A 27,992-nucleotide genomic window follows, 5' to 3' on the forward strand; every position below is an offset into this window, starting at 1 on the left:
CTCTAATCGAAAAAAGCAACCCATTCGGTAAAAATAATAAAATCTATCTCTCAAGTTCATCAATGTACGTTACCGATCATTCTAAATACATCAACTGATTATGCTCTTATTTATTATTATTATTATTATTATTATTATTATTATTATTATTATTATTATTATTTTTGCATTATTACTCTTTGAATGAAATCATTTATCATTTGTTAAAGTGCTTAAACCCTAAACAACTCATTTTGTTTATTTTTTATTACGCAATAAACTTTACTGGAATGTGGTCCTCATTTACCCAATAAAATGAATAGTATCAAAGAAGACAAGAATATTGAACAAACTAAACTAGATGTCCAACAGAGTTTCTCAAGTTCCTAACTTAAGTTAAAGCTGTTTATATAAATACTTGAATTATACACCTACTGCTGAAAGATTCTTAAAAAAGTCACGTGCTATTGCTAGAATCATTTTTTTTTTTTAAAAGAATAATAAAGTATCACCTTAATAAAAAGAAAAAGGAAAAAGACGTAACTGGCTTATAAAAGAATCTCACACACTTTTCTAACTTATGCAAAAGAATAGACTTGTTTCCCTATATAAGTTGATCCTTTGATTCACTGACAAGCAAAACGAAACCCACTCATTCCTGCTTCCAAACTTGTTCTACCCGTCACTGTGCATCAAGATCCCAAATCCATAACCCACAGAAATTGTGCCACAATATATATAGCCACCTTAATACTACAAGATAATAGGACATCCATGAAAAAAATGGACAAATATCACGTCTCTATAAGCACTTTCAAGTTGTCAAAGGAGGTGGAATATCGAACACTGGTAAAGATTAATCGCTAAATATAGCTTCTTCGATTTTGTCTTCATTTTTTCTGGTTTTGACCTTTTCTATGTTTGTATTATCTTCTATGTGGATTACTCTAAATAAACTGATCAAACTGTTTAAATATTTGAGTTTTCAATTTATCTAACTTTCCTAACTAATTGAAATACTATTACATACAAGTTTTTATGATGTCTTTTTTGTAACACTTGTAATAAGGTGTTGTTATTTTCATTTGGTGTTGTAATCAAAATTTGCATGGTCAAACTTCCAATTTTTTAAAATAGTTAGATGTAGCAACATGCTTAAATCTATTTCCGTTCTATTTTTTTGAACAACAAATTATTTTCTTCTCCTCCGCAATCTCCCTAAATAAACGTAATCAATTGTCTTTCTTTCTTCGAAAATTCCACACAAATATCTCTATGTCGCACAATACTGAGATCAGGCTAGGGATTGTAAATTTGAGCAACTGCAAAGATCCAACATATGTGAAGCAGTATTCATTCTGTTTTTCCTTTATCTGAAATATGTTAAAACAGACGCCAAAATCAGTTTAGAAGCTCACATATTCTGTTTTAAAATTTGGTGAAGTAATTTTAATAGACCAAAGCAAGCTTGCCATCCATATTATTGTGTGGTTTATGTTTTGAAAGAAGTTAAAAAAGGTAAAATGTATTCAAACCATGATCCTAATGAAAAGCTGAAAGCATTTGACTTGAACATGAAAGTTTTAAAAAGGCTATAGGGATCCTATACGTAGAGCCATTCAAAAAATCCTATATATAGATTATAGAAGTAAGGTAACATTCTCAACCTCGAGTATCTTTACTTTAATATAACATCTCAAGAGCAACGCTAGGGTTTGGAATTATCACCCATTTAATTTTATATGTTGATATACGCCTTTCATATCATTTAAACAAGTTATTTTAGGTAAAAAGTTTATAACAAAACGTCAATCTTCTTCAAATTATCAGATCTTGGAACATTCTTCTTGTAACATTCACTATAGCTGCTGATTAATTAAAGTGTACTGCAGTTCTTTTGAATCCGTTGTATCTCATAATGATTTTATATTCGGGTATATATAGGTTTAATCAGAAGTCCACTTCATTTGGAACGTGATCAACTTACCTCTAAAGGTATGTAACTTTTATGAGTTTCAATTTACCAAGAATAACAACATTACTTTTATGCATAGGATGTGTGGCTTTTTGTCTATTTGTGGACGTGTTTTTTCAGTAATCCTGATACAACCACTGTCATATATGTGTTAGCGTATATTTTCAGATTGTTTCAAACATAGGTTTGTATATGTATTTTTGGCATACTTAGTGGTAGTTTATGTATCTCTCCTTCTATTAGGTTTAGTTTAATTCCATAGTTCCAAATTATTGCGATTAAGAATTTAGTTGAATGGAAAATATGGCCATGGCTCATTTCCATCCCCTTCTTCACTTGATAACTTAATTAATCTTAGATATTGTTTACATGGTATCAGAAATCTATTAAGGTATATGTACTCGAAGCATCAATCACACTATATCATTGATTTCTATCTAGTTTCGGGTCAACTACCATCCAAATGATTCTTCAATATATGGCACCAATCAGGCCACACACTTTTGATTTCTGCTGTTCTCCGGTCCCTCAAGCACACAAATACTTGTATGATTTTCTGAAGAATATTGCGATTTTATACAATTGGATATGATTATATATTTCAGAATTATACTTACAGTGCACTACATTAGTCTACCCTCATTTGCACATCAATTCTCTTCCAAATTCATCATCCCCTTCACTATTACATCTTCTTCCACAACATTCCTAATCATCGTGCTCAAACTTAATCACCTACCCTGTTGGAGATCATATCAGACATAAACAATAACTGATAGTTGCATGAAATAGATGAAAAAGAAGGTTAAAGGGACAATCCAACTAGAGGAAAGAGATGCTTTTATGTGCAAGCCCTTTGACTCTTGTATTGCAAGAACCATGTACTGAAATTTCCTTGTAAAGCTTCGAAGAATCTTTGCTACAACCCTCTTGTCTTCAAGAGTTTCACCATTCAATCTCATTTAATTGAGTAAAACTATAACTTTGTTGTAGTAATCAGCAATTCACAACTAAGAGTTTGAAATATCACCACTTTGACTCTATCTTCTCCTAGATAAGTTTTGTATAACATATCCTAGGCCTCTTTGGATGTTTGGAAATTTGAGATTCTCTCAAGAATGTGGTCATCCATGCCTGATAGATGATAAATAATGTTTTTCTGTCCTTCCTCTTCATTTCTTTATCTTCACGAATTTGCTGTAAACTTGTATCATCAGTTTGTTCTGGTTCTTCAAATCCATTCTCGATGATGTCCAAAGATCCTGAGACTCGAAAACTATCCTCATCTGAATGCCCCAAATATGACAATTCTTTCCTCTAATTTTTGGAAGTTGGGTTTGATATATATCATTTTGAGAAGCCATAGAAAAGATTTATTTTTTTCAATTTCTCCTTAAGATTCTTCCGTGTTGTTCTCACTCAATCTTCAATCTTGAACCGAAACCGAAATGGCTCAGATACCACTTTCTTAGAATCAAATCAAATAAAATGCATAATTTGTAGGAAAGATTTAATGGACTTATGAACAAGATAGGTTTGTGTACAAAAAAATAAAGATTTCTTATTGTATCCATTTGTATTGTACTTGTACAAGAACCAATCTCTTCATAAGTTCATTAAATATCTCCTGCAAATTAAGTGTTTTATTTGATTTTTGTTCAACATTCCAACAACCATGTGTTTAATTTCAATCATCCATCCACTACGTTTTGTGTTCAAATACATAAACTTTATGGTTGTATTCCTGATATTGTTGTTATCACTGTTTGTTGAATATGCTCCGAACCATATGCATGCATGGGATTGTTGGAGGATATATTAGGGTGATGTTGGAAAAACGAATTCCATGTGGATCGTCTCTGTTTAATTTCCGAACTGATATTCCCACCCTATGTCTGAGTTACAAGAAATCAAGTCTAAGGTAATCCAAAAGGAAACTTGTGTATCTAGGCACACAAACACAAGTCAAATCACTATAGAATTATGAGTTCGTTCAAGAAGAAGAAGAATAGCTAAGAAGGGTTCTACCTACGGTTCAAAAGAGGAGCCATATATAGGCATTATAGATTAGGGTTTTATCTTCTAAATTAGTTAAAGAAATCTCGAAATTAATGGCACAATCAATGTTTTCCAAAACTGACAAAATTTTGTCAATCCTACCAAAATCACCCATTAGAATTCGGATTTTCCATAATATAATTAATAATTCAAATTTCCGAAGAAGTTTTGGAGCACTGCCCTAAACACCGCGGTGGGTCTGCGCCATTAAACTCTATATTTCATTCGTACCGACTTATAATTCGATCTTATATATGCATGCATTCCGCATTCTGCAAAAGATATAATATAAAGTACAAACGATAAACCCTTTAGCTCACATGTCAGTTCCAATTACATAAAATTCCATGTGACACAAAAATCACAAACAATCATCCCCCATTTTAGTGTAACGCATGAATAAACATAAAATTATCTAAACGAACCAAACAAGTACATTAATGAAAATGTCGACACGATTGAATTCACATTTTAGTATCAAACAATTCAAATACTAGAGAATCAATGTGTTCTAAGAAGTGAACCCTTCAACCTAACCAAATACCTTCAACTAAAAATACTTACTGGTTTAGTGAAATAGAACTTGACACTATTATAAAGTTGTGTGTCTTAACCCTCTCATGATTTTATCAAGGCGAACCCCCTAACCTATTAAAATGCGGCTACACTTCACAATCACATAGGTAATTCATTTACTTCATTTATTTGTATACACATTTTATCAAAATGAATTATTAATAAGTTAAACTTCAACTTGGTCAACGGTAGAACCGAACATATAACTGTGATGTATGCTTTATGTGTTCCAATCTATAAGTGTGAGCTTTCCATGTTGACTTCAACTCCTAATGTCATATTAGAAGGGAATTTGGTGTCTCGCCATTATAGAATTTAATGAGCATTAATCCCATCTTAGTAATAGACTTATGTACTAAGTTTCTTGTCAAACCTTTAGTCAAGTTATCTGCTAAATTTTGTAGCGATTTTACAAACTCAACCGAAACCACGCCATTCATAATTAGTAAAATAGGAAACTTGAGCAATAGGAATTCTAGTGATAGACAATAATTTCAAACTTGAATCCATAGGAGTGCTTACAGGAGAGCAATCACTAACGTTGAATCGGTTGAGAATTTTATCTATATAATGACTTTTAGTCATTACTAAGCCCTTTTTCACCCTATTAATTCTTCTACCAAGAATTACACCAGCCTCTCCGAAGTCTTACATGGAGATTTTAGATGAAAACAATTGATTTGTTTCATCTATTTGATCTTGGTCAGTATCAAAAATCAACATGACATCTACATACAAACAAATGATCACACCTGCATGAACAACATCATTAAATCTTCTATAAAAAAAATTTGTGACATTGGTTTAACATGAAATCAGATGACAAAATCACTTCATCAAACATTTTATGTCATTGTTTGTGTGTTTGTTTCAACCAATACAAATGTTTTTCCAATTTACATACCATATGCTCTTTACCCGGCATAACAAAGCCTTCTGGTTGTTTCATGTAAACTTCTTCAGCAAGTTGACCATTTAAAAAGGTTTTTTAACATCCATTTGATGGACAATAACATTGTGGACACTTTCCAATGCAATAAAAAATCTAATGGTAGAAATACGCACAACCGGAGCATAAATATCAAAACAGTCAACACCAGGTTTTAACTGAAAATCTTGAATGACCAACAAGGCTTTGTACTTACGATAGTCCCAGTTACATTCATTTTCTTTTTGAGTATCCATTTGCAACCAAGTAGTTTATAACTTGGAGGAAAATCATACAACACTCAAGTGTTGTTCTCAATATTTGATGACATTTTTTATTTAATTGCTTACTTCAAAAAAACATCTTGAGGCTTCATTCCCTCTTGATAAGTCTTAAAATCATTTTCAATACTATAACAATAAGAGTATTGAATACCAAGTTCGTCCATTGAACCATCCCCCAAGTATAGTTGGAAGTCGGAACATAAATCTTACAATTTGATCCCTTTTGTTACTACGAAGCTCTCGTGTTTCTGGTAAAACAACACCGTCTTGACTTTCTGGATTTTGCATTTATTACACCAAAATTTAGATCCTTGGGCCTTTTAATTGATGCAAGACGCATTTCATCAAAATTTCCATCTCGTGACTCGATAACGGTGTTGATTGGTACTGAATCATTAGGTTATATTAGGTAAAACATATATACCTTGGAATATTCAGCACAACCAATGAATACGCAACTTATTCCATGCTCTCCAAAAGTTTTTCTTTTCGGCTTGGTGATTTTTACAACTATCCGACATCCCAAAACCGAAAAGAGCTCAAATCGGCTTTTCCTTCAACCAAAGTTCATATGGGACTATTTTGTTCATTTTATTTCGAACCCTGTTAAAAAAATAGTAGGTTGTTAACCCGGTCTCTCCCCATAATCCCTTACTTAACCTCAAGTAAGAAAGAATGAAGTTTACGATTTCTTTTAAAACTTGCTTTTTGCATTCGACAATTCCATTTTTTGGGGGAAGTATGGTTTTATGGTTTCATGAATGATATTCACTGGTTGGAAGTATATGTGATCCATATATTTACCTCCTTAATCATTCTAATACATTTAACTGGATTGTCCAGTTGCAATTCCATGTCAGTTTTGTATATTTTAAAATTTTCGAATGCTTCATTTTTAGCATTAAGCAAATACACATAGCAATACCAAGTACATCCATCAGTGAATGTGGACATCTACTTTTTCTTTCATAAAGATGGAGTTGACTAGAAATCACACAAATCGTTGTTTACAAGTTCCAAAGTAGTTGATTTTCTAGTAACATATTGAATAGGTTTTTTTGTAACTTTTGTTAGCATGCATCTTTTATATTTTTTTTTCAGATTCATGTAAAAGGGTGGAATATGACCATCTTTTGACATTTCATGCATCCTTCTAAAATTGATATGACTCAATGTGGCATGCCAAAGCATAGATTCATCAATTTTAGAAAAAGATGATGACGAAACAAAAGCAGAATTTCAAATAGGTGACAATTTATTAATAACATTCAAACAAAACATCCTATTATTCAAATATCCAAAACCAATAAACAATCTACCTCCAAATAGAATATACCAACGTTTTATAAACATCATAATTCAAACATGTACCACTACAACATCTGTTTTGAATCTCAGGAACAAACAAAACATCAAAAAGTCTAACAGTCTTTCCATAAGTAAATTCAAGATTAATGACACCGATACCACAAATAGATTTGAAAGAATCGTCTCCTATATGCAACACATATCTATCTTTAAGCGATGATAAAGTTTCAAACAACCGTTCATGCTTGCATACATGCGTTGTTGCACCATAGTCGATCCACTAAGCAACATCATCATCATGTGCATAGCGTGATTAAGAATAAACGAAACTTGATAAATGTAATGCTATTCAGGATTATCAAAGTTAGTTAAAAAATGACCTCCTTTAAATTGGTCCTTAGACATGCTTCCACTTCTATTGGTTCCACTATTTCCAGCACCATTGTTCCAATATTCACATGACAAACACGCTTGTAATGACCTTCTTCGACATACCTCCAACAAACCAGTTCCTTTTTTTATTGGAATTATTTGGGACAACTTCTTGCTTGTGTTTGTCGTGTCCTTTGTTGTTCCTTTTCGTGGTTTGTTTTCGACCACATGAAAGGACGACTGCCTAGATTGAACTTTGCCTTTTTTTTCACTCTCTTGTGCATGATGGGATTCTTCAATATGCAAATGACTACCAAGTTGAACCATAGAAAGTTCCTCCTTTTGATGTTTCATATTATTTTTGAAGTCTTTCCATAATGGTGGAAGTTTATCAATTACACATGACACATAAATGGTTTTATCCATATTCATGTTGTGTAGTTTGAATTGACCCAAAATGTGAAGGAGTCGTTGTATTGTTCAATGATAGATCTTGAATCAACCATTTTATAGTCATTAAAATCATTAAGCAGAAACTACTTGCTAGAAGCATCCTTAACCATGTATTTTGATTCTACAGTGTCCCGTAACTCCTTTGCACTTTTAGCCTCACTATGGACATGGAATAAGGAATCATCCATACCATTCATTATATGAACTCTGTAGATGTAGTCATCGTTGTCCCATTTTCTTCTTCCCTTAGTTTCTTCCAAAGTCTCATTCTCCACCATTCCTTGTCTTGGACTACTCAATACATACGCAACCTTCAGTGTGGTCATCATGAACAAGACTTTTTTTCTTCCAGCGCCTGAAATCATTGACTTAAAACATTTCAAGTTTCATGAACTTGGTGTTCAACTTACGAATTGATTCTGCCATCTCCAACTTACAAGAATATTATTTCGATTGTTGAAGGATATATTAAGGTAACGGTGGAAAAATGGATTCCTTGGGGATCGTGTAGATTCACTTTCCGAACTAATATTTCCACCCTATCCCTGGGTTATAGAAAATACAGTATAGGATAATCCAAAAGGACACTTGTGTATGTAGGAAAATAAAAACAATCCAAATCGCCAGAGAAATCTGAGTTCATTCAAGAAAAAGAATAGCTAACAAGCGTTCTACCTAATTCTCAAAATAGGAATCGTATATATGCATGGCATATTAGGATTTTATCTTCTGAATTAGTTAGGAAAATCTCAAAATTAATTGCATAGTCAATGGTTTCAAAAACTGATAAAAATTTTCAATCCTATAATAATTGCCTACTAGAATTCGACTTTTTCCTAATGTAACTAATTCAAATTTCCGAAGACCATTGGGGTACTCCCACAAACCCCACGGGGGCGCTATGCCTCAACATCATGAGACATGGAAATTTGCCAATCTCAATGTTCAAGATTATGTTTCATGACAGAGACTTTTGTCTATAACAAACTACATTATTAATCCATTATCAATTCAGTCACAATTTCCAAAAATGGTAACTTTGCGAAAAAGACCTCAAGTATGACAAAAATGTAGAAGAAATCAACAAATCATGAAGTCTTCATTGTTCTTATAATCTAGGATCTAGAATGTGAGACATTACATCCAAACAACATCAGCCAAGAGGCAATTTTACGTTCCTAAGTATCCTAAACTCCAAGGCAAATTTCCCATCTTTGAGCTTAAAAACACACCCCAAAAATCTTCAATAAGTCCAAACCCTTCATAAAAACGAACCATTTGGGAAAATATAATCTGAATCACTTCATAAACAATTTCCCTAAAAGGTTACATCGCTCTTTAATCATAAATGATCATTCGCCAAATATGAATATCCAAAAACGTTTGATTTCGAATACCCATATAATAATCTCTCCCCTTTTTATAATAAAAATATGATTGTGAAACTCCAAATGGGAATGCAAAAGTTCTTAATGTGGATTTGGCAATAAAATCCACCCTAATACCCAGCACTTCTATCTGTCTCACTCTTTGCCTCAGAGCTTCATGAAAGTGGAGTTCCTAAGACTCCCAAAAATACGCTAAAAAATCGGACCTTGAGAGTGATGTAAGATCCCATGGAGGATGAAAAATGTGAAATTAAGAATCAATTCATAGTTGATAAGACCCGCTCTAACATTTAAGCACAATTGGTATATATAATGGAGTAGTAAAAAAAATATAGAAGCATATGTTTTCTTACTACAATACTCTCTCTCTCTCTCTCTCTCTCTCTCTCTCTCTCTCTCTCTCTCTCTCTCTCTCTCTCTCTCTCTCTCTCTCTCTCTCTCTTCTCTCTTCTCTCTCTCTCTCTCTCTCTCTCTCTCTCAAGCTACACTACTCATCAATATAATGAGAGCTCTCTGAAACATATATAATGAATACTATACAAGTATTTAAAGGCTAGCTCCACCCATAACCTATAAAAAATAATGGAAAGCCTAAGATACCATCCAATGAAGAGCTTCGCACCCTAATATTCTCCCCCCAAACCTTGGAATGGATTACCCATCTTCAGTTTCCAAAAATTGAAACATTGCAAAAAAGACCTCAAGCGTGACAAAAATGTAGAAGCAATAAACAAATTTTCAAGTCTTTAATGATCTTTTAATATCTTCGTGGTAGCAGGCCATGCTTATTTTCTTTTGCTATTGAATCTGCTATTGAAGGAGTAAGTTGTGGCCTTAGCATTCTTTTGCCCAGGAGTGGGTGCAGGAGTGGGTGCTGACACCTTTGTATCGCTACAATAGATGACGCCATTTCATTTATTCATAAACTTGTATGCAGTCAATGAAGTGCATCACTCGATTCTACTGCTTAAGATGTCCCTCTTGGTACCTACTTGAGTTAGCATAAGCGGCTCGTAAGACCAAGGAGTCTAGTTTGCGTGGCTTTCGGGTTATGTCTACTAGAATAACAACTCGTAGTCTCTTTCTTCCTTTTGACTGACTAATATCTTTGAATCAGGGCTTTCGCTATCCCCACAGTCATTTAGTCTCGTCGGTCTATCTCATATTCGCAGAAGAAGGAACTTGCTTATTGCCATGTCGGAAGTGTAATTCCTACGCCCTTGCTAATTACCAAGAACATTTTTGCCACTAGTGGCGAAGAATAATTTCACCATAAAAAATTTTCATGGTATTAAAGCCAACAAACAAGAGAATTAGGGTGCTAAAATAGAAAGATAAATTTTATAAAGAAAGAAAAGAGAAGGCTTAAAATCAAATCCATCTTAATATGAAACTTTGATGACACGTCTACGTTTATTTGTTGTCTACTTGTTGGGTATTACCTTTCTTGGAGCCTGTTCTCACTCACACATCAAGCCCTACTCATATTCTAAAGGCGCTACTTCAATTCAAGCGCAAGCCCCCTTCTATTGCATAACCTAAAAACAAGGAAATAAGTCCCTCGCCCTACCGGTGATAGACTTCATATGAGAAAATGGTTCCATTCCCTCTGTCCGGAGGGCTTTCGCTTTATATAGAAGCCCCTCAGCACTCGTACAATAAAAAAAATGGAAATTGAATTCAATGATTGAGATAGCGACAAGTTAAAGCTGAGAGGACGCACCCATTCCTGAAATCCACATTAAACGAGCCTTTCGAACTAGTATTTTTTGTAAACTTCAAACGAAATCCCACTTTAGAGTGGGAGACCCTAAGGCACTCTCTTTTTTATGATCGATCAGTATGATTGTCTCTCCTCTTCTGGCGGCTTTTTGTCATGTCTATAGCTAGTTGCCTTGGTTGCATTGTCTTTGCATTTAGCCCCCCCCCCCCCCCCCCCCCCCCCGGCGCTTCCCCCTGTTCTAGAATGTGATACATCACAATCCAAAGAAACAAGAGCGAAGAGGCAATTGTAGGTCCTTGGGTATCTAAAACTCCAAGGCAAATTAGCCACCCTTGACCTTAAAAATACGCACCAAAAATCTTCAATAAGTCAAACCCTTCATAAAAACAAACCATTTTGGAAAATTGAATCTGAATCACTTCATAAACAATCTCCCTTCAAGGTCATATTGCTCTTCTTTCATAAATGTTCATTCGGAAATATGAATATCCAAAAACTTTCGATTTCGAATACCCATATCATAATCTCTCCCCCCTTTTATAATCAAAATATGATTATAAAATTCCAAATGGGAATGAGAATGTGCCTAATGTGGAGTTGGCAATAAAATCCCCCCCCCCCCCCCCCCTTCCCAGATTTAAGACAAATAACTTGAAGCTTTGAGACCATAACACACAAAAAATATGACAATTTATGTAATCTTGACTTCTCGGACAACTTTTACATTAAAAATAAACAAAACATGTTTATGCTGTTGTAAAAATGTTTTACAAAAAATAACAATCTTGAAATCCCCCCAAAAAATCTCCAAAATGTGAAAAGATTTTGGTTTCTAGGTAAAAGGTGTCACATTTTTGAAAATTCAGGGACGATTTATGTATCTTGTGTGTCCTTATTCCCCAAATTAGATCAGATGCAAAAGAACGAATGAGAATAACTAACAAATCCAAACCACAATAACCAAGTGTGAGGAACCCACTTCCCATGGAACTCTATAGGATTCCCATTCGACCATTCACTTCCTATCGATCCACTTACTTCCCATCGAAAATATGTTTTCGTTCTCAAGCCTTCAAACCCAATAACGAATGAATAACTTCCTAATTGACCTTCCAAAAAAAAACTATGTCAATAAAAATTGAACCACTAGCAAAGTCATAACTTCCCAATTGAGAATCAAAAATTCGTTATCCAGCCATATGCTACCAACCATTTGACCACTCGCTCTTAGTCCTTAGACTTTAGCTATCTTCTCAATCAACTTCCAAATTGATATTGGTTATACCATGGAACCACAATTGAATGAAAAACCTCGACTCTATTCTATATACCAGTCATATGCAAACTCAAATTTTGTTTATAATTCAAACACATCAATAGCGGATCGCAATTGTCAAACCAACTTGCGAAAATCAACGTCCAACCCTTCCCTGTCGAAAACCAATCTTCACAAACCAAAAGCCCATTATCACTACTTCCTGGTTCATAACGGAAATGCACTGTTACAAATCCTAAACTTCAACTTGAACCCACTAGCAAGGCCAATCTTTCATCTTTCATTCTATATCAAGCCCTTAAATCACAAATCCAAAATTATTTCTCCATTGAAGAGGAAACATTTAACCAACATCAATTTCAAATTAGCCCTTCGTTATGATTAGAAAACATACATCTACAAAGGTAGCTTCCATTTGCAAAACACACACCCAAATCACAACATTTCGTTTCAGTTCATCTTCCTCTTTTGTTTCTAGATAAACAATAATGCAAACTATGACTTTGCCTATTTGACTCAAAAAACTGATATCGAGAAACACCAAGTGAATTTCATCCAAATCAATTTTCATATCAAAATATCTATTCAATTAAATTCGTCTTTTTCATCGTTTGTTCTACACCATATATCATTAGCTAATCATTTTCTGAAATTTCTCACCGAGTCAATTTAATCACAAGATTCGATTCCCTCATCCAAACATCAATTCAAACCATATGGAGCAAAAGAATACCAATTAATCGATTAAATTTCAAAATAAAGGAATAGATGAGACTGAATAAAAATACATTCAAGATATAATCAATTGATGAACTCGATCAAGGAATGAAACAACAAGAATTAGAATCAAATCAATGTTTACGAGCGAGAAGAAGAAAATAATTTTGATTCAAAGATCAAATCATTTGCTCGATCCAAAAGAAATAGTTCATGCCTTAATCACTTTGATGCACGAACAAATCTAAGCAGGTGATTGGGATAATTTTGGGCCAATAAAAATCAAGATGAATAGTATTGATCATGAGATTTGGGCTAAATAAAGGAAATGTTATTAGGGTAAATAGATCTATCGGAGAGACTCACAAAACATTTTGAGTCTTTAATTTGATTACAAATGAAAGTTGCCATCTAGGATCATTGGACTTGAAAAATTTGTTAACTATTAAAGATTAAGCACTGATACCACATGTAAGATCTCATAGAAGATGACAAATGTGAAATTAAGAATCAATGTATCAACAATTAGACCTAATATAATGTTTAAGCACAATTTGTATAGACAATGGAATAGTATAAAAATGTAGAAGCATGTGCATGCTGACTACAATACTCTCTCTTTATATATACATTGTCAGCTCTCTCAAACCTATATAACGAATACTGTATATGTATTTATAGGTTAGTTATCAAATAAAGTAAATCCTAAGACATCATCCAACGAAGAGCTTTGCACCCTAATAATAGAATTAAGAGAGATTGGATGGTGTGGGAATGGAAGAAGAAATGACCGATATCTATAATGAAAAAACAGAGAGCACACAGTGCACAGACCAGCTACGCCCCACACTTCTCATCGGGAGTGTTGACACGTGTCGCAATTTTGGTGGTGTATTAGGGTGCGCCGCACAAGCTGCCAACGTGTGCGACTACAGGCGATATAATTTTTTTTCATAAAAATTGCATAATTTCCCTGTATGAGCTTTGTTTTGGATGCATTTTATGTCCATGCGTAGCTTTCAGCAATATATACAACTTTCTTTTAGACTCCGTCAGCTGATTTTCACTTTATTTTTAAAGTTATATTTTTATAGGCTTAAACAATGAAAGTCGATGTAAAAAACATAACTCTCTCATACGATATCGGTTCTTGAGTATCTTTATATCCACAGATAGGTATGGATGAGATTTTTGACTCTCGTTTAGATTGCTTTTCCTAACAATCAACTGATCTTAATTTAAGTTTCTATTTCTTACACTATTACACTGAAACTTTTAAAAATCACAACTTCCGCATAAGAAGTCATATTTGGGTGTTTTTTATATGTACGACTTCGCTTTTACGACTACTACAACATTTGTCAAGAATATCTATCATAAATAGTCCTTTATCAAAATGTCTTTTTTATGTAATTAGTCATTTAAACTGCAAGGTGAAAATGGTGTGTTACACAAAAAGCAAACCTTTTGAAGCACATTCATGACTACAAACAACAAACATTTCTTCCAACTGCCGATCCAATTCCAGATGTCCACCAACAATCATTCTATAAGGCTCCAAATCTTAGGTAGAAATATAAATAGATCATTAACATTTGACTATCGATTCAAAACTCCTAATGTGGAGAAGATTTCAGAATCACTCACAATAGAGCAGACTGAAACTTGGTGGGATCAAAACCACTACCATCAAGGAGACTCTCACTATAATCCTCGACATACGACTAACCAACCACCTCTAACACATGAGATGACATAGATACCCTAAATCCCAATTAGCATTGACACACAAAATCTTACTTATCAATTTTTGCAAACAGCAGAACAACTGTCGGACCTTAAACTATTGAGGTTACCCCCCCCCCCCCCCCACTTAATTACCAAATTGACAGAAGCTAAATCTGGAAAATTTGGACAACCAATGACGATACCCTACTAACTCACAAAATTTTCTAATGAAGAATATCCAAATAATCACATCCTTAGTACAAAGAACTCGACAAAGAATCACATCCTTACTCACTTCTACTACTTCATGATATACCCCCCCCCCCCCGAACGATTAAGTTGTTCATGATAGACGGCATAGATAAGTAAGTAGTATGGACCAAAATATACTAGTCATAACTCATTAAAAGGGTGCTCTCAACCACCCATTTACTCACACCCTTATGATGATAGCTACCATAACATTTTGCAAAGAAGGCACACACTTTGTCCTCTAAAGCCGATTAACAATTTCCAAAACTTGTCCCAAATAACTGATCATTATTATGATCTAACCAAGCTCATTAAACCAAAAACACCCTCGTAGTTACCCAGCTGCTTTCCTTCGGTAGTACATTGCACTACCAAGGGAACTACTGGCTAGAGTGAGTCGCTTCTCCAACAAATCCTATATTGCAAGGACAATATATGCATCCATGAAGCCAATAGCCCTCTCAGGTACCCGAGTTGTACCTATAATCTAATCAACTTTTTCCTTCCATTTGACGCTTGGATGACAGTCCAGCAAACCGTAGAGAGATATACAGTGAAAACTTTGTAATAAGGAGCCATCCGATGATAAATTGTCTTCCATCTTTTTTCGAATCCATAAACTTGATTTTAAATAGCCCCGAATACTCGAATTGTAGATTTTTTTGACAAATAAAGTTGAAGCGGATAGTCAAACTGTAACTCGAATTCTAATCAAAATACCAGTTCTACCCCACTTAGGGTTCAAAGTGCCACTAATTCTCGCCTACAATATAATATCCCTGAACCCGCTCAATTAATACTTTAAATCATCGATTTTCTAGGACCATACATATAATAGAATCATAAATCCCTCTGAATAATTAACTCAGTACTAGAATCATATCAGATAAGAATAGACTATAGGGCTAAGCCAAAAATTTGGAGTCTATGTAAACCCAATTTTGCATGGTCAAGCATGGTTCTTTCACAACTAAAATAACACTTGAATGTTTCTAACATCTCCATGCTTCCAAAGCAACATGAAACTCTTTCCATTCAATAAGAATCTAGTTGTATATCTTGCTTATGAGTCAACAAGCTAAGATCGGAAGTGAGTGGATCGGAATATAACAAGCACCATAACCCAATCGAAATACATTGGTCATGATGGCGTATCCTTGGTCTCACACCATTCTTTAGATTAATAAGAGGCAACGTTTGTTGATGTGCTTTGGCTATTTTACGAAGTAGAATACACCTCCTTCTCCTTTTACTTACCGATGTAATCATCCACTTATCCAAGAAAGAAACACCCTGTTAAAGACACATCACAACTCTTTAAAGTAATTTCCCACATATATCCTCACAACCGCGACTTCCCTGTCCTACCAAGAACATCAATAGTCACAAAATTCTTTACTAATATTGTTTCTTGATTCAATACTTGGCCATAAATTCCTTGTTGGACATCCAGTCCAAACTCTCTAGTTTCATGTGCACAATCTTCCTTAGAGGCACCACTCCTTCCTAAAGTGAGCCGAAGAGTTGACTTGCGATATGGTCTTCACATTTTCTGCCAAACTATCTGCATATTCACATGTCCACGTTCCTTCATTGATAGGTGTAAATGATCCACAAAAATTCATACTTTTTTTCCTCAAGGCTGAAACTATTGCGAAAGAATGTTTTCCCTATCAGCTACCTACTGACTGATAAGAGTCTATTTTCTTCCCATCTCCCTGGGATATTGAAATAACTACGTCACAGCAAGTGACACGTCTAGCCATTGGCTAATCAGTACTAACAAAATCTGCAATCCTCATGCCGATCATTTCGATTTCTACGTTATTGAGTCTCACAACATGAGCTAAGACTTGAACTAGGTCCACCCTACCTCAAAAACAAATCGCTTGAACATGTTTGCATCACCCAAACCCAAATCCTCAGGTACCTAGGTTTGAAACAATACTGTAATCCTTCACATCGTGACTTTCCATAATCATACGATCGATAGGTAGAGTTATATCAAATTGTCTAATCATTTACAAGTTCCTTAGGAACGTGTTCGACTCTTCCTGATCCTTGTACCAATCTTCTGCTTCCAGTAGTGCTTCCAGTAGTATGGGCATATATAACCTTCCATTCCTATCCGTGCTCATACCAAGTATTATATCACAGTTTGCAAGTCACTATTTACTAACAACATTCTATATACATATTCATGTGCTCGAATGAGAATGCATTAAAATAATCTTTGTCAACTCTCATTCTAAGATTCTTCTCACACATATGCCTACACTAACACACTCTAATAGTTTTCCTAGATCCTTAGGAATCCCAATCTATCCTGTTATCCCAAGGTGAAAGAAACTTCTATCAACATTAATGAACTATGTTATGAACACTAACTATATTCAACTAGAATTAGGCAATCCTTAGACTGAGAGATCCAACATTCCAACGGTTGGAATCCAAAAAGAGATGCACAACAGAGGCTAGACCCAACAAGATAAGACTATCTATTTCTAGGGGAATACAATTCGAACTCATTCACTTAACATTTAATTAATACAAATATAAATTTCCAACACCAAGTAAGCTAACAGTTAAGCAACTAATATTATAGGAAATTCTCGCACCCTACTTATGCAAAGATCCTTAATCTGACCACTAACATGTATAATCATGGAAGACATTGTACAAGCTGTCTAATGGAACTAATTAGATCTTAATATATAAGCATGTACTAATTTGCATATAATCATCAAATAAGGCATACAAACCTGCTTCATCACAAAAGTGCCATATTCTTTCGATAATCATGACTAACTAACCTTCCTCAAGGCATATGACATTTCCTCACACTTATATTTTCAAAACTAGTCCCATTTACTTATTTTTTTTTTGTTTAGAAAACAAATTCATGTCTGAAAGGTTGTAGTGATTTTAGTCTAAGCACACTAAGGAGTATGTTTAATTCTCTCACCCACGGGTCTGATACCAAAGGGTTTATGTATAAGCAATTATAAATCATAAGATCATCTTTGCACGTCATATCAACATAATTGTGGTAAAATGTGAAAGCTAAGTCTAGTTTTGAAAACCATGATGTAACATAGAATGTATAAACTATTTGGCATGTCCCTTCAAACTAGAAAGACCTACAACTAAACACATAGAGTAGTAATTGTAAGCCTAAAGGTTAGTGAGTAATCACAATGCTCTCCCATTATACATATCATATGCAATAACAATTCGGTACATTATACCATATAACATATGCTAGCATACTCTTAACGATTATGTCTAGAACTTCCCTCCAAGAGGTTAATCTATAGAACATAGATCATCTCATCACACTTCCCTATAAGAGGCTATTGGTGATCAACATACTACCACAGTACAACTAGAACATCCCTCGGCTAAGAGGCTATTATCTAGTAGTCCATCCTTCGACCAACGGTACATGGTCATCTGGACCAAAACAACTAGATTCCCTTTCTGAGAGGATTTTCTCCAATTGTTAAATCACAAACCACTTCCCTCCCTTAAGAGGCTTTCGTTGATTTACATAACATAATTACATAGTGCACATAATAGTAAAGTTCGTCTGAACTCCCCTATATATATATATATATATATATATATATATATATATATATATATATATATATATATATATATATATATATATATATATATATATATATATATATATATATATGTAACCTTGATTTAGCCATTAGGGTACAATACATATCTTTTCATCCCAAAACATTATTGTCCTACTTATTCTTATACTATTGAGATAAAGACCATTTTGCCCTTAAAAGCTCAATTCAAGACATAATCACACCACAGTTGACCAAAACTCAAACCGGTTAAAAAATCAACGGTCAACATCCAATCGCATTGTGGCCAATCCTTGGCCATGTTGTGATCTAATCACGAAAAAAATATACAAGTGACTCTATTGACTACCACGTTCTAGTCGTCCTTGACCATGCCACGTTCCCGTTGGTATAAACTCATTCATTAAGCACTTAATATCTTCAGATCAAGGCTCATATCATCAAATCGAATTCCTATAAACGACGTAATGGATAAAGTTTCCAACTTTATCTATTCGAAGGGATAGATCTTACCAAATCTAGAGTCATAAAAAGATTTTTTACACTAAAGTCAATAATTTATTGCATGGCTGCAAAGGAACCCAAGAAAACACCTTTCTCTTCTTCCTAAGGTCCAGAAACATAATTATTTGCCAACTAAAGTTTTGGAGTTGCTTATACTCAAAGAACAAAAGCTCACCAAGGCCCAATTTTTACAAAAACTCATACATGCCTTAGATAAATGCCTCAATTTGAATAAGGAAGCACACTTTGACACTTACATTTCTTATGAAGTGACATGAAGGTGGAAAGCTCAATTGAACCTATCTCTTCAAGCTTCATGAGCTTTCTTCGTCTTCAAACTCTTTTCAAGAACATCATAAGCTATTTAACATTCAAGATGGAGGATAGGGTTTAGACAAAGGAGAAGGAGGCTGATGATTCTAATTAAGGAACCATAGGAGTTTGTACCATTAAATAGGGCCCAAAGCGTGAGATATACGAATTTCAATCCAGCCGCCACAACATCATTGTCTATAGTTAACCGCGTCGCCACTTAAATGATCTATGTGGCCGGGCCGCTACATGCTTCAGCTTTGTAACGTGGTTACTCAAGATCTCTACTCTTGGTACCTTGAACGATTAATCATAAAGGATAATTCTTGTCAAAAAAATAAATGTTACATATAACATGAGGTAAATAAGAAGCACATCTTCTCTCAAGATACTTTCGAGCTTTAGTCATAAAGATAATTCCAAATCTGATCTATTTTTTGGTTGCCGTCAATAATTATTTAATTTCCCTTGGGTATTTTTATTTAAACCATCATATTGCAAAAAATAATTTTAGTTCGTTCCAACCTAACTAAATTATACCCAAATCTACAACGAACCCACTAATATCCATAGTGAGTAGTTTCACAATAAATTTATGTATTTTTTAAGTGTGTGGTGACATTTTTAAGCTCACATCAAACTGATATTGAATCCCCATTTGGTTTCTACTTCTAAACCAGACTCCAAAATGTGAAGAGGCATATTGAGAGCTCGATAAAACTTTGGTAAACAGAGAACTAGATGGATCATGACTGAAATAAAATGCTACTAATCTATAGGCAACTAGAAAAGTATACGAAACGATATCATTAGTCTGTTTTTCTTCTTAACTACGTATAGAGAAGGACTTCTCCTTTTTCTTTTGGCAGATCATTCTTCATTAAGGACTTGGTCGTCTGGATCCCTTTATTCAGATAGTTCTTAACTAGAACTGATAAAGACCAAAGTCTCAATATTTAAACATGCTAAATTTCCTTGATCATGTATTTAGGAGCAAGATATTCATTCTCCCAATGATTTTAGCCTTTTGATTTACCGAGGTTGTTGAGTTATGGAGCATTGATTCACCATTTTACTCTATACCGGTGTTAGCCGGAATAAACCATGGGGTGCTGCATATGGTAAATCACTTCGATTGTATGAACCACATTACATAATGTGATACTTGTTTTATATTTGTATTATTACTCAGTGTGTGAAATTGTTTGAATCATTTGTTGAAGTATTTAAACCCTAATATTTGCTAATGAAGAGTGGATGTCCTTTGTAAAGTTGTCTTTCGCAATATTAACTCCACTTTCGTTGTGTGTAGCTCGGACTTAATATATCTATTGTTTAATATGTTGCTTACGAATTCCCCTCCTTCAGAGTACTAGATCCAATATGTTGCTTATGAAGAATCACACAACCCCATAAATATGACATAAATAGACCACAAATTCCAATATATAGTTGTGTACATATTCTTAAAAAAATTAATAAAAAAAGAAAAAGAAAAACATTTTTTTCCAAGGTGAAATATCAGGTTTTACAACCAATATTACTTCAAAACTTTATCATTGTACATTTTATCTTGTAGAAATATGAAAAGATGGTTAATCATACTACAACAACCAGTCCCTTAGTTTGTTGAAGGGGGGCAATGCCAATATTTTTTTTTCTTACTATCTTAAAGGAGAATACTAATATTACCACTAAATATGCCATAACCATAACAGTCTGAGGTTATCATGAACTGCTGTTGTTTTTTCATCAGGGGGATTTAAAGATAGTGCAAATCTCAGTTCTCAAGAGATGGTTGATGTGGTAATAGGTTGTGCTGCTAATATACTAGCTAAAATTGGAGAAAAGCTTTTTGTTGAAACTGGCCGACACCTAAAGTACGTGCTTTACTATAACAACTACATTAAAAGTCTAATGGAAGAAGTGGGCACGTTAATGTCAAAAGCACAAGGTATCCAACTAGAAGTTGATGAAGCAAGAAGAAATGGAGAAAATATTGCGCCTGAGGTTGAACAGTGGTTTTCAACTGTGGACAGAATTTATGAACAGTCTACTAGAATTCTCGAATATGAAGTTCCAAAAAACAAGTGTATCCTAAATGGTCGGTTCCTAAGCATCAAAAAACGATACATCTTAAGTAAGAAGGCAAAGAAGATGACTGAGAAGGCTGATGCTGCCAAATTAAAAGCCGAAACGTTCTTTAAGATGTCATACCCAGCCCCTCCACTTGCAGTAGGAGACAGATCTATGGGAGATTTTAAAAACTTTGAATCAAGAGAACCCACCATAAATCAGTTGATGCATTTCTTAAAGGATGACACAAGACAAATTATCAGTATATGCGGTATGGGAGGATCAGGAAAGACAACAATGGTGAACGAAGTTGCAAGGCGTGTAAAAGGAGATAAATTGTTTGATGAAATCGTACTGGCAGTGGTGTCCAAAGAACATGATCTGATGAAGGTTCAAGAAGATCTCGCAAAATGTTTGGGATTAAAGTTCAAATATCCAAGATTAGAAGGAAGAGCTGATGAGTTATGGAAACGGCTACTCCAAAGCAAGAAGGGGACTCTTGTGATACTTGATGATGTATGGAAACACATTGATTTGAAAAGTATTGGAATTCCATTTGGAAAAGAATATAAGACTTGCAAAGTACTTTTGACTTCTCGAAGTGAAGATGCATGCAAAGCAATCGGATGCCAAGACATTTTAAGACTTGACGTATTAACACAATCAGAAGCATTTAGTCTTCTAGGAGAAATGGTTGGTGATTCTCTGAATGATCCTGATCTGTGTGAAACTGCATCTAATGTTGCAAAAAGGTGTGGTGGTTTACCTATTGCAATAGTATGCCTTGGTAGGGCACTAAAGGATAAAAGGAAAGAAGTGTGGGATGACACCCTTCTAAAACTACAGAGGTGTATAGTACCATCAAATATTGAAGGCATGAAAGAAGAAGTTTATCAATCTCTGGAAGTAAGTTATGATCTTTTAGGGGATGTGGAAGCTAAGAGACTCTTTCTCCTTTGTTGTCTGTATCCAGAATATGCAAATGTCCCACTTGAAGCATTGGTACGATGTGGGATTGGGTTGGATTTCTTTGAAGGCGTCCACTTATTAATAGAAGCAAGAAATAGAGTATATGCACTAACTGATATGCTTAGACGTCGTTTTCTATTGGTAAGTGGTGATAGGAAGTCGACTGTGAAGGTACACAATGTTGTACGTGCTGTGGGAATATCTGTGACTTCTAGATTGGAATCAAACACAGGACAATTTAGTGGAATGGTGATACATGAGGATAAATGGCCTAGAGGTATGACATACGGAAACTATAATGCCATTTCAGTTGTATCAAATGAATTATCTGAGCTTCCTTCTCGTGGATTGGATTTCCGAAAACTTGAACTTATTCAAGTTGCATGTCCAAAACTCTCTGTAGAGAAATTGAATACCATGTTTGAGAAGATGGAGAAAGTAAGAGTTGTTGAGCTGTGGAATATGTCTCTATTATCATTGTCAACAATCCTCTTTTCATTGCCAAGAGACATTTATGCTTTGTGTATGGACTGCAAAATGGAAAATATAGGAGATATTATGACTGACGAGTTCTTGAATCTTGAAATACTGAGCTTTGGAAACTGTGATATTACAGAGTTGCCTAAGGAGATACGGAAATTATCAAAGTTAAGGCTTCTTGACATGAGTGGTTGCCGCTGGCTTGAAAGGATTTCACCTGGTGTTATCTCAAGCTTGTCTCAACTTGAAGAGCTAGATACAGGATCAAAATGGTGGGGAGATGAAGAAGAAGGAGATGCAAGCCTTACTGAGTTAGAGTCCTTGACCAATTTGAAATATTTAGGGATTCGCATTAAATCATCAAGGTTCCTACCTAATTACAACCTCTTTGAAAACCTGCAAAGGTATGTAATTTCTGTAGGAGTTCATCTTCAAAAAAGACGATCCTTCAATAACAGGATGCTTTTGCTGAATCTTGAGAGTACAGATACACATTTAGGTGGTGGTATCGAGAAGTTGTTAACTAACAACACCGAGAAGGTGTTCTTGACTGGTGATGGTATCAAAGTTGCTCTAAAGGAACTAGATACAGTTGGTTTTCAGCAAGTCAAGAACTTAACTGTTGAATCTTGCAACAGTGAAGGAATAGAGTATCTTTCAAATTACAGCAACACATCAAATGGTTCTGGTGTGTTTAATAATCTGGAAAAACTTCGTATGGATAAAATATGGCATTTGAAGGGAATTATACGTTACAATGGAAAAGGGCTACCAGTTAGATCATTTTCAAAGTTACGCAAGATTCATCTGTCAGTTTTACCCGAAATGACCCATCTGTTTACATACGGAGTTGCAAATAATTTAGAGCATCTCCAAAGGCTTCATATAGAATATTGTACCAATATGCAAGAAGTCATTTTGAACCAGAGACCTTCAGCATTGGAAAGTACCATTGAAAATAAGATTGTTTTCCCAAAGTTAACCGAATTAATCTTGAACGACATTGCAAGCCTCATTTGTTTCTCCCATGGAATCAACCTGCAAGTTGAGTTTCCTCAGCTGAGAGTATTAAAGCTTGAATATTTACAGAATTTTCATACCTTTTGTCCCGAGGAGATCAATCTTGCTTCCGAAGGCAACCACAGAGGCACAAACTTTCATTCTCTTGTCAACCACAAGGTTTTTAACTCTTCCATATATATTTTGTTGCAAGAATTGTAGTATGTTCTTTACTCTAGTTTATTGAGACTTTCAGAAATTTAATGAAGGGCAAATTGCATAAAAGACATTAAGTTCACATAAAGTTTCGATTTTGACCATGCCTTTTTTTATCAGTTATGTCACTAAGTTCACAATTTTGTTGCATGTTTAACCAATCGACTGGTTTGTTTTAGGTGTTTCATGTTTCTTAGTTGCTAACTAGGCAAAAAGCTGATGCGGGATTCCACATATGATCCTGGTTGACAAATATTTTGGTTAAATTGAACCCTTATGTAGATTTGTACTCACTTTCCCTTATTTCTTATTCTTTTCTTTTCTCAGAGCATCATGATTTTGTGCAGTGGTTGGCTTCCCAAGGTCGCTCAAGAGGTTCATCATTCCGAGAGAGTGGTGTAAGCAAGGCAAGTAAGGTTTTCTTTAGGAGATGTTACTGTGGACAACCGTCCTTGCCTTGCTTACACTACTTTGGGATGATGAACCACTTGAGTGACCATGGAAAGCCAGCATACAAAATCGTGATGCTTTTAGAAAAGAAAAAGAAGAAGAATTAAGGGAAAGTGAGTACATATTTACATAAATATTTACATAAGGGTTCAATTTAACTCAAACGTTTGCCAACTAGGATCATATGTGGAAGTGATATCAGTTTTATGTCTACTCAGCAAGTGAGAAACATCAATACCTGAAACAATTTATTTGATTGGTTAAATTTGCAATAAAGTTTCGTGACTCAATTTAGAAGAAAAAACACAATGTCAATATTGAAATTTTGTATAAACTTAGCGTCATTTATGCAATTTGTCTGTAATTAATCGTAGTGATTATCTATCATTCCAAATGTTTGTTGATTCACTTTAAGGATATTCTTGACACAATCTAAAACTGTGTAGGTTGAATTTTCAAGCTTGGCTGAATTAACAATCACAAAAATGGGCAACATTAAGCATGTTTGGTGTGGCCACCTTCCTGATCTAGTACATCTACAAGGACTTTACATTCAGTTTTGTCACATGATGGAAGAAGTGATTTCAGTCCAACGTCCATCAGTAACTACAATGGAAGAAAGGATTGTCTTCCTCAAATTGAAAGAAGTAATCATATTTGGATTAAACAAGCTCACCTTCTTCTGCAAAGGAATTGATCATGTTGAGTTTCCCCAGCTGAGAGTTTTACGACTTCGTTGGCTAACACATTTCAGAAATTTTTGTCCTGAAGAGACTACTGGTCGCACATCTTCTCTCTTCAATGACAAGGTATATATGAACTGTTCATACATACATATATTAATCTATAATCTTCAATCCTCGAGTGAATCATGAAAAGGTGAGGAAGATTTAAACAAACTAACCATCTATTTCAAATCAAGTTAAAAATATGGGACTGATTACAAACATAACCAAAAATGTTTTGCAGCATATATTTTTGTCTGATTTTTTTTGAAAAATATTGCTTTTGCAAAATAAAAAACTATCGTAATAAAAAAATCATTTGAGGACAACCTATACAAGTTAAAAAGATGGTCATTTTTCTTATTGACTTCCCATTGTTTTTGTTATTTTTGTGATTAGCTCAAAAAGAAATTTCCACTTCAATCAATCTTCTTCAAAACATTCTCATATCAAATTAGTTAATCCATTTCAGCCATGTTATAAACTGTTTATAATAAGCCCATTTTTTTTCTCCTACTTCTGTTGTATTAGGTCTCATTTCCTTGTCTTGAGACACTAGAAGTCTCTGAACTTGACAGTGTTGAGCAGTTATGGTCCAGCAAACTTCCCATGAGTCAGTTTGGTAAACTAAAATCTCTTAGAGTAGAGAAATGTCACAAACTGGTGAATATATTTCCATCAGATTTGCAAACAGTATTTCCTAGTTTGGAGAAGTTAGAAGTGGAGAAGTGTGATTCTCTCGAACAGGTGTGGGGTTATACAGAAGAACAAATCAGAAAGCTGAAAAGTATATTTGTCCATGAGTGTCCAATGTTGACAAATTTGTGCTCTTTTTATACATTCAAGGGTCTATCAAATCTCCAGATTTTGAATATATCTAGTTGCAAGATGCTGGAGGAAGTAGTTGGATATGAGCACACATATGGAAAAATGAAAGAAGTTCTTTCTCTCAACAAACTAGAAGAACTGAGTCTTGCATTTCTGCCAAATCTTAGTTACTTCTCCCATAACAAATGTGACATTGAACTACCAGAACTAACTCATGTGAATATAAAGAGTTGCCAAGAAATATACACTTTCTCTAAAAGTTCGGTGACCACACCAAAGCTCAAATATGCTGTGGTTGATGATCTACGGAGCTGGTTGGGTGATAAAGATCTCAACAGTACCATGCGGCACTTGGCCTCAAGAGGGGCTCATTAGGTATGCTTTCATTATATTCCAATCAAAGGTTTAAGTCTCATAATCTAAACTGGTTTAATGTATTTATTTTCTTATCTCGTTTCACTAATTTGGATCCCATGTACACAAACCCTCATATCGGATGTGAGAAATAAAGTGAAATTAGTAGCAGATCCAGAAAGAAAAATGAGGGGTTGCACTGTTAGAATTTTTTTTTTTTTTCAAAAAGCAATTTCCGTCACAAAATCGTAACTATTAGAAAAAAATAACTCATTTCCAAAGGCAATTTCCTTCACAAAATCGTAACTAAACCGATACCCATGAATTTACACTAAATTCACAATTATCAGACTGTGTAATGGTTTCGTGATGGATTTGTAACGAATATTCAACGGATTTGTAACTGCTCTTCGAAGATGTCTCACTAAGAAAGTTTAAAATGAACAAAACATGTGTTGTTGAAAATTACATGATAATAGGAGACTTAACACTAAACTTTTAATTAAACAAGCAATATGGAAATATTCTGATTTTGAACAATACTTTAGAGTAAAACAAGAATTACATTAACCATGCAATCACTTTGAAAGAGCATAACAAGATCGCAAAACCTATAATTGACAAATATTATGAGAATGTTTGCTTCTAAATCAAAGTCTTAAATACCATTTCGGTAGGGTAAACACCTATATATTTATAAATACTCCTTTAAGACTTAAAACCGAGACCACAAAATGATATAAGGCTTAACTAGATCTCATTTGGATGGACACTCATAGAAAATTTTCATGTTCAAGCATACAGTAAGTTGGCTAAATAATACTAAAAATGGGTGTTTTCCCACATTAATTATCCCCATCATACTCACGAGACACCTAAATATGTCTCAATATGAACTTATACCAATATACGTTCTCCACTAAGTATGGTCATGTTTCCTTTTCTCTAGTTTCTTACTAGAGTTTTTTAATTAAATTTATCTGTTCAAAAAGAACTAAGTCCTAATGTAAGTGATCAATCACAAGGACTATTGGGTTTTGACATTATTCACAAGGTTTCTTCCTTCATTTAATGATGTCTTAAACTATCCTCTCCTTCTGGTGTATAGTGCAGAGTGGCTTATCATCACACTTGTGGATTGCTACTGCAGGTCTTCAATATATATATAGTTGGCTACAATGCACCAAAAACGATCTGTCTTGAATTGAATTCTTTAATATAGTTTGCTACAGTTCTTCAATCTTCACTAATTTAACTTGTAAGCTTGAAATTACTTTGACATTTCTTGATTTTTTATTTACTCTCCATTTACCTATGATATTTTATTTGAATTTCCTTTAGTTTCAGTTTGTAATATAACATGAAAATTCTTCCTATACAATTTTTAATATGACTTTAACGTTTTATCTAAAAATAAAAATATGAGTCTTCTTGTTGATGAATCATGTGAT

At 34.3% G+C, this 27,992-nt stretch overlaps 1 protein-coding gene across 2 annotated transcripts; it reads left to right on the forward strand.

Moving 5' to 3' along the window:
- Window positions 1–633: 633 nt before the first annotated feature.
- On the forward strand, window positions 634–27,983 carry LOC111921395 (disease resistance protein At4g27190). Of its 2 annotated transcripts, none has more exons than XM_023916970.3 (6): window positions 634–828; window positions 1,924–1,974; window positions 21,201–24,148; window positions 25,081–25,443; window positions 25,891–26,562; window positions 27,650–27,983. In XM_023916970.3, the coding sequence occupies exons 3-5, from the start codon at window positions 21,239–21,241 to the stop codon at window positions 26,560–26,562; spliced, it is 3,945 nt and encodes a 1,314-aa protein (XP_023772738.2). In that variant the 5' UTR covers window positions 634–828; window positions 1,924–1,974; window positions 21,201–21,238; the 3' UTR covers window positions 27,650–27,983. The 2 variants fall into 2 exon arrangements, with proteins under 2 accessions (XP_023772738.2, XP_023772737.2); XM_023916969.3 differs by having other exon boundaries at window positions 27,655–27,983.
- The last annotated feature ends 9 nt before the right edge of the window (window positions 27,984–27,992 follow it).

This window comes from Lactuca sativa, chromosome 1 (assembly GCF_002870075.4).
Source record: "Lactuca sativa cultivar Salinas chromosome 1, Lsat_Salinas_v11, whole genome shotgun sequence".
In the NCBI taxonomy this organism is placed as follows: domain Eukaryota; kingdom Viridiplantae; phylum Streptophyta; class Magnoliopsida; order Asterales; family Asteraceae; genus Lactuca; species Lactuca sativa.